The sequence below is a fragment of the Agelaius tricolor genome, unplaced genomic scaffold (assembly GCF_023055355.1).
Source record: "Agelaius tricolor isolate 1412-34295 unplaced genomic scaffold, bAgeTri1.0.p SCAF_4, whole genome shotgun sequence".
NCBI classification, from domain to species: domain Eukaryota; kingdom Metazoa; phylum Chordata; class Aves; order Passeriformes; family Icteridae; genus Agelaius; species Agelaius tricolor.
Genome location: NW_027269264.1, coordinates 2,545,606 through 2,559,612, shown reverse-complemented (window position 1 = coordinate 2,559,612; position 14,007 = coordinate 2,545,606). Strand labels below are relative to the sequence as shown.

At 36.4% G+C, this 14,007-nt stretch overlaps 1 protein-coding gene across 2 annotated transcripts in view; it reads left to right on the top strand.

Annotated features, from left to right (window-relative positions):
• The window catches only part of SNX24 (sorting nexin 24), a 91,603-nt gene extending 77,753 nt beyond the window's left edge, over positions 1-13,850 (top strand). For both annotated transcript variants that reach the window (XM_071424366.1, XM_071424367.1), the window contains 4 exons: positions 6,248-6,342; positions 7,453-7,485; positions 8,341-8,405; positions 13,007-13,850. In XM_071424366.1, the coding sequence (XP_071280467.1) occupies positions 6,248-6,342; positions 7,453-7,485; positions 8,341-8,405; positions 13,007-13,077 (264 nt within the window). In that variant the 3' untranslated portion in view covers positions 13,078-13,850. The remainder of the gene's footprint in view (positions 1-6,247; positions 6,343-7,452; positions 7,486-8,340; positions 8,406-13,006) is intronic.
• The last annotated feature ends 157 nt before the right edge of the window (positions 13,851-14,007 follow it).

Genomic DNA, 14,007 nt, shown 5'->3' with positions numbered 1-14,007 from the left:
ACTTCTGGTGATATGAATTGTGCTGTGTGCAGGCAGTTCTTGTGGCTGGTTTGTACCTAGAGTGTTCTATGAGGAAATTCTGGCATTTACCCGTGACTCTGTTGGTCTGGGGGGCTGTGTAAGAGGTCTCAGATGCTGCCTGTCTCAGGTGAGCATCCTGGTGCTCCATGGCACTGCCAGTTGGATCTTGCCCTGGGAGAGGGACTGGGTAAATGAGGCACCTTGCTTCTCCTGAATGTTCAGCGGGGCTTTTTTTAATGATAGCATATTTGTATTTACTTCTTTTAAGCTTTTAGAAAACAGTACTGCAATCTACTGTGTATGGTAATAGTAAATATGATTGCTTTTTTATAAGGCTTCTTCCCCTGTACTCTTGAGAGAACTTTTCCAAGCCTAACTACATAATTTCTGTATCTTCCTAGAATTTCTGTATCTTCCTAGATTTTCTGGATCTACTGATTTATATATATATATAGAGAGAGAGAGAGAGAAAGTTATCTAAGATATTCCTGCGCCTGTTTGTAATCACCACCACTATTCACACTGTCTTTGTTACTTGTTAATTTTTCATGTCCCCAGTGGTCTATTACTTCTGAAAAATACTCCAATTTACACATTTTGAAATCAGCATCTAATTTTGTTGTTAGTGGATATATTTACTCTTTGTATTACTTTTTCCTGTCACTTATTTTTAAAAGCCTTTCCTATTCCTGCTAAGTTTTTATAACGTCATTAACTTGGCCTGCCCTTTTTTTTCCTTTCTGCCTGTTTCTTTTCCTTTCGCTCTGTTGATTTCTTCATTTCTCATCCAGCTTTGTCTTAACCTCCAATCCTTTGAGCAGTGTCTCTGGAAATTGTATTGACCGCTTACTTTCATTTGTATTTTTCAAAGGAACCATTCTTGCACTTTGTTTCTAATCTTTCAAGGACTAGTCTCCTCTTTTACTGAAGAGAAGTTCACTGTTTGCTCCCACTAAATTATGTTCCCAGTTTTCTGGAAAAAAAAATTCAATATTTTGTTTTCACATGAAATGGGTTATATTTGTAGACTTAACCACAAGTCTGCACTTAGTAATTAAATATTAGTTGGAACTGTAACTGTGTTTTCAACTACCTTTCTATCTAAAATGCTCTCATCTTTAGACCTATTTTTAAACAAAAATCAGTAAACTGTCTTGGAGTGTAAGTTATAGGCACTGTCATGAATTTCTGCACACAGATTTTCACTGATGATCCAGTAGTCATTTAAACTATTGGGCTTCCCTTTCATCTAATTTATCCTTTGCATAGCTTGAGATGACTATGATAGATGGATTTGTCACTCATGAGATATGAGGGGAGTTTCAAGCTCACAGGAAGTATCCTCCAGTCTTGAGGTTCAGAGGTGCAATTCCCCTCTGTCCTTCTTTTTTTTAAACTCTTGTGACTTTACATTATCTTTCAGATAGTTCAGTTGGAACTTCTGGATCTTCATTGGATGTATTTTGTCTTATAATCCCTATAGTCAGTATTTTTTCCCTTTCAAGCTCCACTGCATGGATGTCACTCTTACTGTTGACTTCCCTTTGATACACAGTGTGGGAGTGTTAATTAGCTGGTGCTTAATATGGAGCATCACTTCTGTGTTGTTGTACATGTATTTGCATGTTTCTTGAAACTTTATACAGGTTTTTAAGCACGTTTGATAACCTTATTCTATTCTTACATATGTAAATACTTGTGGTAGTAATGAAAAGTGGAAATTCTTTTTAGAACTAATCCCAGTTAATAACCTCTAACAAGCCTCACTGAACAAGGGAGTGAGTTTCTTCATAGTTCTTCACAATGGATATTATAAAACATGATTGTATCTGCTATTACTTTAAAAAAGAAAAGCTTAATCATTCAAGTCTGGTTCCTTTGTCTACTTGGTTTTTAGCTAATGTGTTCTTTTGATAACCTTTTTATCATTTCATGGGACTGTGTAAAGCAGTTCAGGAAAAGCAGGTTAATAGAAGAATATAGACTCTAAAATGTTCTAAAAGATGTGGATTTTGGTCCCAGTGGAGACTGACACTCCAGCCTACTTACTGTAGCTGGAATGTATTGATTTTCTTTTCCCCCATCTTAGCTGCACCACTGAATTAGGTATTGTGAAGCATCTTTCCCTGTGAAGAGAGGAAAAACTGTCGTGAACTTTTTCACCCTAACAGTACAGCCTTTCAAACTAAACCCGACTGAATAGAAAAGTCTGTAAAAACCCTGTAACTCAGCTCCCACTCTCTTTTCTCCCTTTCCCACAGTTCTTCCAGCAACCTCAAGAAAGTGTGATAGATGACTGTAAGAAATTGATTTTTAAATATTTCTTTATTAAAACCAGCAAGAATAATAATAACAATAACAATAACAATAATAATAATAATAATAATAGAGAATGATGCATATCTGTGGCATGATCTCTGAAGGTTAGCAAAGTGGTCTTGTTCAGGTTTTCAGAGAGATGTTCAGTTACTGTTATAATTGGCTGATGAGTAGGTTTGGGCCTAACTAGAATGCCAGTGTTCGATTTCACAGTGTCCTCTGTGAAGATATGTCACCATTTACCCTGGCTTTAGTGACAATTTTCTAAAAAGGAAACTCATGGGAAATCATTATGCTGTTTATATGTCTCCCTTGTTGGAGAGCATTATCCTGTGATATTTTAGCACTGTTTTCCACTGCATGATGGCATCTAGCTAAGGTTAAGGCAGAACAAGTCCCTTTGCAATTTTGTGACTATATTTTACTTACTGAAGGAGAAAAGATAACCGACAATTAAGTATTTCAGATGTCACTGAAAGAACATGTGCAACTAATCAATGACATCCTTAGGGAACATGATTTTATGAAACTGATAAGGTAGAAAAATCGGGGATTTTATGATTTGTCTTACATAATAATAATTGCACCCTTCCAATGAAAAAGACATTTCTACTGATGTAAACATCAGACTTTCCCTTGTGTTGTGTTGTGTTGTGGGTTTTTCTCCTGAAGCACAGAGTAGTTCATTAAAGTGTGACAGTAAGAGATAAATACCCTTTACAATTTTCTAAGAAAATATGGCACTTTTAGTTCAGCTGAAATCAATGAGTTGAAAAATGTATTTCTGGAGTCACTTCCCAAATCACTTGCTAGAGGTTGTATTAGGTTTAGTTTTGGGGGAAGAGGGAGTTTTATTTCATTTAGGAAGGAAATACACATCCTGGAGATTTTTTCTTAAATTAGCTTCCTTAGCACTCTGGGGCCCATATTTGAAATTCATTGCTATGATCTTGATAGAATTTGGATGCAACAAAAATTCGCATTACAAAGAACTAAGTGTGAGTTTTTATTTCTTTGAAAATATTTATCTTTTAGATTCTGACGGCAGAGCAAACAAGATAGCTAGTCATGCCTACAAACCAATATCATATATTCACTTGAACAAATGCTGCAGTTGAGCATATTAAATCACAAATTATAGGTAATGGTAGAGAAACTACCTGCTGGTTCCTTTTCTGCACACTTATTATGTAAAGATGGTCAGGTTTGCAAAATATGGATTTCTTACAGGTTTTCTGACAGAAGTAAAAACTCTCTTGTGTTATGGGTTGTTCCAGGTAACTTAAGCCTATTATTATAATTTATAATAACATTTCTGATTTAAGAACAATTTTTCTTAACTTAAATAGGAAGCTGAGAATGCTTCAATTTTTTTTTCTATATGCACACGCCTAATCCATTGTGGCTGGTTGGTGCTTCTAGAGGTTTTATTTTGGTATTGGTTGGTTTGTTTGATTTGGGGCTTGTGTGGTTTTTTGTTGGCTTTTCTTTGGTTTAGTTTAGTTTTGTTGTTGTTGTTGTTATCAGGCGCTTTTTTTTCTCCTCTCCTTTGGTTTCCACTGTGTATTTTAAATGGCAAGATTATGTCCTTGCCCCTTGTTGAATCAAAGCCAATAAAGTCAAGCCAGAAGATAATTTGCCACCTATTAGTATAATTAACTTGTAAACTTCATATTTTTATTTTTAATGCTTAAAAATCCATGTCACATTATATTACATCACTTGCAAAATCCTCCTTGGTCAATGCAGTCATTCCTTCCTTCATAAAATTCTGGAAATGACAATATTCCCAATCAGCAGAGGTGGTGTACAAATACAGTGCAGTGCAAAATTGCCTTTGCTTCTCTTCAAATTCTACATTTTCAAGTTTAGTGATCACTAAAGCAGAGTTATTGACCACTAACAAACTGTATGGTTAACAGACTAAAATGGATACTATTTGCTTACATTTTTTGTGAAAGCTGTGTGGTCAGGCCAGGATTAGCAGAGCTTGGTTTGACTTGATACATGTTGTGGGGGAAGAAAAAAAACCCAAACCAAAATAGAATAAGATATTAATCTCAAGTGAGTGGAAGTAGAAGCAAATAAGCTTGTAAGACCTGTCAATAGTTTTCCTTTTATAAAATGGTGTATCCTTCTGTTCTTCCCTGCTCCATTCAGCAGCCTCAGCAGGCAGCTCAGCTTTTAGAAAAAGCTGTCAAGAGTTTATGTATGAAGTCGCACATAAGCACTGGATGCCCTTAAACATCTGTCTACAACTTTTTGCAGTTCCTCATCGCATATAATTAGCAAGATGGTTTTATTTGAGCCAGCCATACACATTTCTATGCAATTCACACACTCTCTGAATATGCATCTACCTCCACACCTTCTTTTGTGCATAACGTGAATGCAGAATGGAATAAATTTTTCAGGAGCAGAGTGCTGATTTTGCAGAATGCAAACAGAGTAGCATTTTTAATGCAGCATCTTCATATAAAGGTGAACTGAAAGGCTTAACACTTACCAACATCTTAGAGCTCCTTGTTTGTTATATCCCTCAAAATCTAGAACAGAAAAGTTCAAAAGCTGCATTTTTTGCTGAACTTTTATTCAAACATTTTAGTGATGGCCTCAGCTGTTAAGAAAGTATAGCCTCTGAATTCAGACTCGCAAATGTAAAATAAAAAAATATCCAGTTCTCAAATACTTCTGGTTTTAAATGCTTTTAAGTCCATTACATCTTATGTAATTTTAATATTGAGTAGGTTTTCCTTACACAAATAACCAAACCATTTGCTATAAAACCTGCTATAAAATCTAGATGACTTCTAGATGTCTCTTCCAACCTTTCTTTTTTGTGATCCTGCTATCCTCTATATACCACTGCCTCCCTTGTGATATTGTAATGCAAAAGAATACACATGTGGGAGTAAGTTACCTTCTGAATGTAAGAGTAATGTGTCTTTCCAGACTTGTTTCTTCTCTATATTTATTTCTTCTATCATGGGGTGGGAAAGTGAGCAGGATGAACATGGAAATCTTTGCTTCTAGGAGTCAATTTAATTTTAAATCCAGTGAAGTTTCTTCCATACATACATTCACTTCAGATCAGGCCTTTACGAAGAAAATCTCTTTAAGAAAGCTTATGGCTTAATTTTTCTTGTGAAGTACACGGTTTCAGAATGCATGTCAGTATGAACAATAAAGAAATAGGGGCTTTATCTTTCAGGTGAGACAGTTGAATTTATGAACTGTTTTTCTTTGCCTTGTGAAAACCATAGATCATCTCATCAAGGGAAAAAACAGAGGATGTAGTCTGGGCATTATGTGTCCCTTGTATCACGGTTGTGGAAGAATGTGGCAAGTCTGGCCAGCAGCTGCGTGGTCAGAGCTTTGTCATTCAGAGCCGTAGGGCAGATAAATGGAGTGTATTGTAAGCTGACCTGTCAAGCCAAGCAGGGAGTTTCCCTTGTTGTCATTTACCAAGACGTGCATTAATAAAACTGCACAAAGTGAAGACTTCTTCTGCTCACAAGACAGATGGTAGTCTTCTGTGAGGTGAACATGAAAGCACTAAGCTGAGGCTGTTTTATTTTATACTTTAAATAAACAGAACTTTATTCACAAATGAGCATGCCAGTAACTTAGTTCCAGAGTCAGACATCTCTGCTTGAGAGGAATATAGGTTGGCACCAGTGATGGCAGGTGAAAAAGAATGTAGTAGCATAAGCTGAATGTATTTCCAAGTGATTCATCGAGAACTGTGGTTTTCCTATCAAAATGAGGCATTCCAAAATAGGTGTAAAAATGGAGAACTGAAAAGTATTGCAAGAGAGAAATGTTCTTTTAGTAGCTTGAATGGAACTGTGCAATATCTAAAATATTTTTTTAAACTTGGGTTTCCATTGTGCCTTTTTTTTTACAGACAGTCATTTTAGAAAATGAAGAGCTCCCTAAGATATTTCTCGATTTTTTGAATGTTCGTCATGTACCTACCTTGCCAAAAGCAGAAAGCTGTGGGTAAGCTCTCCTTTACTGAAAAATATATGGAGGCCAAAAGGCCCATATCCACTCAGTGCTGATGCAATTCCATTGACTTAAAATGGTCTTGCTGCCAACTCTAACACTGTAAAATAAATGGGCATTAGGCTAATGTTAAGTATGTTTATGTATCCCCAAAAGGTCGTAAAATAAATCCAGCATGTTCACAACAGAAGGGAAGTTTATGTAATATTCTTGGAAAGCAAAGGAGAGCTTAGATGAGAAAAATATGACTTTCTTGTAGATCATGAAGTATCTACTGAAATGTAAGATATTCATAAGCACTTAGTAAAATTGCATAGAAAACCTTTGCATGTGTTTTATGATCATAGTATCTGCACAAAATAGTGCATCATTCCATGATAATTTTATGATCTCACTCTATGTGTTCAAAAATGAGGTTCTTTTTCCTTTCTGATGACATTACCCCAGTGACCCGATTGCCCATCTCTGGGAGGAGCTCCTAGCCAGTGGCAGAAGGGAATCTTGGGACGATGAATTTAAGGGCTACAGAAATACCCAAACCAGTGTAACTGGAAGCTCTGTTACCATCTGCAGCTGTGAGCTTTGTAGGCAGAATTTATTTTGCTAGGTAAGATGATGTGGTTGATAGTTCAGAAGCATTACCATTCTGCTCCCCAGAAAGCCACATGGCCCTTTTCCACTTTGGGGCAGGCTGTTTGGATCCATAGTAGTGAAAAGGCAAATTTACCTGAAGATAATTTTGAGGTCCTTTTATCCTTGGAGGTCTCTATGGCACAGGGCAGTGTCCAGAGTGACTCAGAAGCTATCAGGCTTGTAGTTTTCACTTGCAGTTAATGACATCAGCCAATATCCTCAGTGGAACTACACCTCAGTACTTCACAGATAGATTGATGGAAATTAATCTGTTACAGTAAAATGGATGCTGTCATTTTCAAATAGTGGTGGTTATAAAATGATACAATCTCCCATGTACATTTCCTTATGTGGCATTATGTGGCCACTGACCAGCAAATTGCTCCCTTTGGTGATTCTTAAAGTATTTGGGGGTTTTAATTGTAAAATTAATTTTGTTGTAACCAAAGCTTCCTGTCACTTTACTTGCAGCTCTTTTGATGAAACAGAATCTGAAGAATCTAGGTGAGCTTGATTTCTACTCTTTATAGGGCGCCTCATTAATAAACTACTTTAATTATTGCCATTTACTTTATTTGTTTCTTGCAGTTAACAAATTAGAAGTAGTTTAGCATTGAAATTGTATTTGTTAAATATTACCATCAGCTGTGCTATATCTATCCATTTTTAGTGTGGCTTGAACATCCTTATGCTAGTGTTGAGAAATTCTTTACAAAACTGACAGAACAGTGCCAGCTCTGAAATATATCTGGGAATGTATTTTTTGTAGCAAGATTTAGCAGAAGGAATTAGAGATCTGGGTTCTTCCCCATGCATTTGATAGAGCTGGTGGCACTACTTGGAATGTATATTGTATGCACAGAGCAGAGTGGAGAGGGCTGGGGGAGGCTGTCTGTGCTATGGCTAAGGGTGAGAGTCAGGCATGGGGGGCTTTCAAGGGCTTCTCTCGACAAGTGATGGATACAGCAACTGCTTTGGGGGCTGTAAGAACACGGTGGCATTTTGAGTCAGCTTGGTGGCCTGGAGAGCCTATGGAGCCGGGCTGTAGGTGGTCTTGTAGCCTGCATGACACCACGTGCCAGGGAACAGAGCAGCATCAGGAAGTCTCAGAGCTGCAAGCCAGTCCTCCTGGATGCAGCCCCTTTACTCCAGCTTGACATTGAGGGTTTCAGTGTATGGCTGAGGAGCAGCGAGCTTTGCTTCCCGGAGATGGAGCCTGCCCTTCTGGGCAGTGCTGGTGTGTGGAACCACACTGCATGGCCCCCAGCAGCTCCACCACCTCACTTTATCAAAGCTAGTTTGTAGAACAGTCTGTTTGCTGTCCCTTGATACTGACATCCCTGTTCTTGACCTTTCCAGCAAACTGTCCCACCAGCCTGTGCTGCTGTTCCTAAGGGATCCATATGTCTTGCCTAAGGCCAACGGTAATCAAACCTGTCATCTGTTAACAGCACTTTACTGATCTGACCCTGCACTGCATAAACCACATTATTATTATTAATACTGGCCTAGTCAAATGACACTGGTCCAAAATCTAATAACCTGCCAATAAAACGATAGTTCTTGTGTAAGAAACCATTAAAACACTAAGTGGGGTGGGTGATTTGTAAAAGGGTGGAATTTTCCCCCCAGTTGTTCTCTCAGGCAAACCTACTGAGAATTCAAATCAAAAGAAGAACACTGCTTTTCTTTTCTTGTTGTTGACCCTTTGGCTGTTTTGTCTGAAGGTCTTGAACTTGGAGGCCCAGTCCTTTGTAAGTGTTTTTTCCCTAAACAACAGCTGGTCTACTGCAAGCATGTTTGTATTTCCATTTGGATTATTATTATTATTTCTTATCATTTACAATCTCTGAAGCTCTCTATGGGGAAAAAAGTGTACTTAAAGTGATATATTTCACAAGACATTTACATTAGACTTACGTGATTCAAAAGAGCATTGGAAATTGTTATAAACTCTTTTTTAATATAAAAAGTTCTTTGAATTAATAATTCAGAGAATTTACCCTGTCTCAAATTCAATGTGTGCAGGGAAAAAAAGTACCATTTTCAGAGTGGGTTCCTCTTAGTTTTGTCATTTTACTTGTTTGAATGTGTTATTTCTAATAAATATTTTATTTTTAAAATGTAATATGCTTTCAAAAGAGAATTTTCTCCCTGAGCTGCACATAATTTTTTTTAATATGGCATTTTGTTTCATTTCACTAAATACTGTGTGGAAATCTCACACTGCCTTAAAATTAATTAAATTTTTAAGAATAAATTTAGGAAAGAACACTTTTTTGCTTTCCCTAGACAATGGAGTGTACTTCCTTGATATTTTCTCAAGATGCTTCTAAATCCTTGAGGGGAGGGCATAAGGAAGACAAAGCCAATCTCTTTTCTGCTGCCCAGTGATAGGACTAGAACATAAGGAGTATTTTCCCAAGCCCAGACACGGGCTGTCCAGAGAGGTGTTGGGTCTCCACTCTTGGAGACACGCAGAAGCTGCGTGGCCATGGTCCTGGGCGACTGTCTGGAGGTGCTCCTTCTTGAACAGGGGTTTGGACCAGATCACCTCCAGTCATCTCCCAGCTGCAGCTGTTCTGTGGTTCTGCTGTTTTTTCAAGCTGTTTGCCACAACCATAGGGATGACCTCATATATTTTGAGAGGGTTAAGCAGTCTCTCTTGCAGGCAGCGACCATGCTAGCTAGTAGTGGGGCCAAACACTATTGATCCTATGAAGACTTACTGAACTCCAATATGTAACTAGAGTGAAACTCAGACAACAGAGGTCCAGTGTGATTCAGGTCCACATCAGAAGACACATTATAAGGTTGTTTAGCTTTTACTTTGACTTAGCACAAGTCTGATTTCACAGACTGAATGTTCATTTGAGGCTGAAGTGCAGATCACAAAATCGATGAGCCAAAGCACAGTAAGGGAAGGGGGTCACTGCACAGGGTCACATCTGACCCAAATGACAACAGTAATGAAGAATCACCCACAGAGAAACCTCTGTTTAAAATTTGGTCCAGATGCTGCCTATACTAATTCTTCGAGTGAGCCACATTGCATGTCTTAATCTTAGTGTTTAATGCTCCTCCTAATTATATACTTGATTCCTCAAGAGCCTGGTATAAATTATGAACATCATGTAACTCCATACCATTCTGAAGAGAGAAAATGGATTTCATATACTGTTATCCCAAAAAACTGAGACAGATCTTAGTATTTCCAGCCCACATGTAACATTTTGCTCTAAGACTTCAAGATTCTGCAGTTCTGTGATGGTATTTATCTCCCTTCCATAATATGTACTCTGAGTAAGGCTCCTTTTTGTGAAATCATTAGGAACTTTCCAATGAATTTTGTATCTGTTCTTTGAAGTAATGCAAAAAAGCATTAAGATAAAGCCCTCTTCTAATGAGTAACATGTTTATATATTGAGTAGGCCTCATTAATGACATATGATATAAAGGACATTTCAGATTCTTGCCAAGGCATTTTCTGACCTTGATCCACAGTATTTAGAATTTTATATGGCAGGTGAATATTCTTTGTATTTGAAAGCCCTAAAACATCAAATTCGCTGCAAGTCATTCTTTAACTAAATGAATTAAAACACAAATTAGAACGTGAGTTGTGGTTTAAAAAAGGAAGAAGAAAACCAAGTCCTGAGTCTAGAGCCTCTACTAGTTGACTCAAGTCTAGTTAGAAAGGAACAAAGTTTTTACAAAAGCTAGCATTGCCTTTAATTCTTCTTTGTTTTTAGTTTGCAGCACAGAGAAAATATAGATGAGCTTTCTAAAATTTTCCCTCTCAGATTAGTTCTTACTTTGATAGACTCTGATTTCTTTCTCTGTAAAAACAGCCAAGGTTGTTCAACCTACGACCAAAAGTAAGTGTCTGTTAACAAATAACTATTTATTATATGCTGTCTTTGAAGAAGGTGAATTTCAATCAGAAGTCTTTTCTGGATACAAGGATGCCTGTGTTAACATATTTCAATAAGTAGGAAACAGGGTGAGTTTTAAACAAAATAAAAAACTATTTCTGGAATATAATACTCAAAGAAAATTTTTACCCTGTCATTGGACTGTGACTTGTCATTATAAAATACAATCTTGCCATTACTCTAGTGACTGGGCTTTAAGCACTGTTGAATTGCAAGACAGTTTTTCCAGAAATAAGATGCACAGTTACGAACCTCATTGATTTTCAGATTCCCTTTTTCAAGATGTATTTAACAGTCTGAGGGCCCAAGTGTACATTACTTTTTGTGTAAGGGTACAGGGAGAAAGAAAAAATTAATGTTCTCAAAAAAAAAATAAAGGAAAAACCTAATGTGCTTCAAACTGAAGATGATACTTTGGAAGCTAAAAAAGTGGGATCTTACATTTACTGTCAGTTGTTTGAAAATTGTTCTGATGGTTCTTTAAGCCATGCAGGAGTCACAGATCTGCAAGACTGTGCTTTGTTGTGTTTATACTTAAGTTTTATATATATATATATATATATATGTATATTTTAGTTGCCTTTAATTTAAATTGATATGCTTGATTTTTTAAGTAGAAAAGGCTCACATTAAATCTAATGTTGTGAGGATGCATCATTTTGAAAATTAATCCTTATTTTCCTATATATACTGTATGTTATAGAAGAACCAATAAAAACGGATATCTTTTAATCTACAAGGAAAGCATCTGATCACCTTTACAAGTGTATTTTGGTAACATTAATGACAGCTGCATAGGGTTATTCTGCCAGGGTAATTTGGGACAGATGATCTTACAGGATTTGAGAAAACACTAATGGATTCAAAATATCAGCAAGTCATTTCTAATTATGTCTTACTATGAGAAGCTGGGTAGAATTATGCATAACTTGTTTACAGGGGAGGTTAAAAACATCCTAAAGTATCTATGTTCATAAAATCTGTAATATTCTGAAATCACTTTATTAATAACAAAAAAATAACACATTTAAGACAATAAGGATTGCATTGATAGGGTCCAAATCTACCTTTGTTCTGTATTTTTAATTCCAAAATTATTTATGTGAAAGAGTTAGGGGCAAACCCTAATTCCCACCCACATTAGGTGATCTAATTTATCACGTAATAATGATTTTTATAAAAGTTGCATCTTTCCTTTGTGAATACCTGTAAGCTGATAGTTGAAGCTTTGTTTCATGTGGAGAGTTCCACATCAGGAACCGTCTACTCTTAGCAGGAAATCCATTTCTAGTATACTAACAATTTTAAGGTTGTAAGATGTGATCAGAAATTCTTAGTTTTAATGTCTGGTGTTTTAAATAGACCCTTCATTAAAACCTCAGATGTTGGTGCATTTCAAAAATCTTTTTAATTCAACAGTGTAGATCCATGTACATGGATCTATTATTGTGTTCTATCTGGCAATTCTTTCATGCCAAATGGAACAAGAAAATTAACTGGCAGTTTCCTCTGCATCCATGACAACAAAGTAGTGGGAATTTTTTCCATCAAGTACTGTAGGATGACATTTTGTAATGTAACATTTTATGTTGATTGGACAACCTGAAAATTTCTTTCCTCAAATAATCATTTTTGTACAGGCATCCTCATGTCTTCTCCGTCTAAACATTGCTGTAAACCACAATACAAAAAACAGCTTTGAAGTATTCCCAGTAGTAATCTAGAAATTTCTTCAAGTATATTGAGATTTTGTTAGAAACTGAATTGCCAGTGTAATCCATCTTCCTTGTGAGAAAAGATTCAGATAAAGAGCTGGAGCCTAGCAGCCTTAAGTATTAGAACATCCCTTTAAATCAATAAGCTACAAATCTGGCAGCGCATTCATGCAATGCCCACTGCTACCCTAAAGTGGCTTTAGTGCTGAAACAGCATTACTAATAGCACATCCCCAACGTGGATAAACAGTTGAGTGATGCAGTAACCCAAAGTAAATGAGGCCTTACCTAGTTAAGTTTCACAAAAACATTTATATTGCACTTACATGGATAAGAAAGTAAGTTTCTTTCTTTTTTTTTCCCTTTTTTTTTCAGATGACTTTCCAAATGTAGTTATAGACGGCATTCTACATGGAATATTTTATCCTCACTTACTGCCCAGGTAGAAGTAATACGAGGCAAGAAGAAGCCGAAGTCATGGTTAATAGAATTAACAGGAATAAAATTCTGTGATGTGAAAATTATGCTCAGAAGCAAGAGGCACAACCTCAGATTAAGTTCAAGCATTACGACTTTTTAAATAAAATCACTGTCATTACAGTTGCTGCTTTTAAAAAAGATATGGAAACAACAGTATTGAAGTTATTTATACTTTCTATATATTGACATGCTCTGTTTAACACTAAATGTTCTAAGTCATACACTGAACTATGCTAACCTTTGAAGAGAAAAGTTTTACTAATTATTTCTATAATTTCTCTTAAAGCAAACACTAACCATTTTGCACCAGGATTTTTCCCAGCACATTACCCATTGCTGGCACTGGATGGATTAGAAGTGCTGAAGAGAGTGTGTGCAGAATTGGAAACATGCTTTCACATTCTGAAACACACAGCACTCTCTGAGGAAATTTTCTAGATTTCAGTTTAAATTATTTTACCTACCAGGAGCTTCTCTATGGCTTTTGCACATCTCCATTCAGTTATGACATCTAACTTGTGTGTTTGTTTACTTTCCACACCAACTTGCTGACTGTATTCCATATATTAACGTTTTATAAGTCACAGAACATACAAATCTGTGGTAAACTAAAGCAAGAATATTATTAAGATTATGATCAAACTAAAACTGATACATATATATGTATGTTCAGATTTAACTGGAAACTTGTATGTGTGCTGCTGGACATTATAAAATAAATTACTAGGACACGAATGTACCACTTCAGTGTTTTTTTTGTGAAATTTTTCTATTGAAATTTTTCTGAGATTCTGTTCTCTGAGATGGGTCTCACAGATGTCTGTCTTCCCAAGAAGTGTGAGAAAATACCTGTGTGTCTGCTCATTTAAAGCTCTTAGCTGAACATGGTAGCCTTA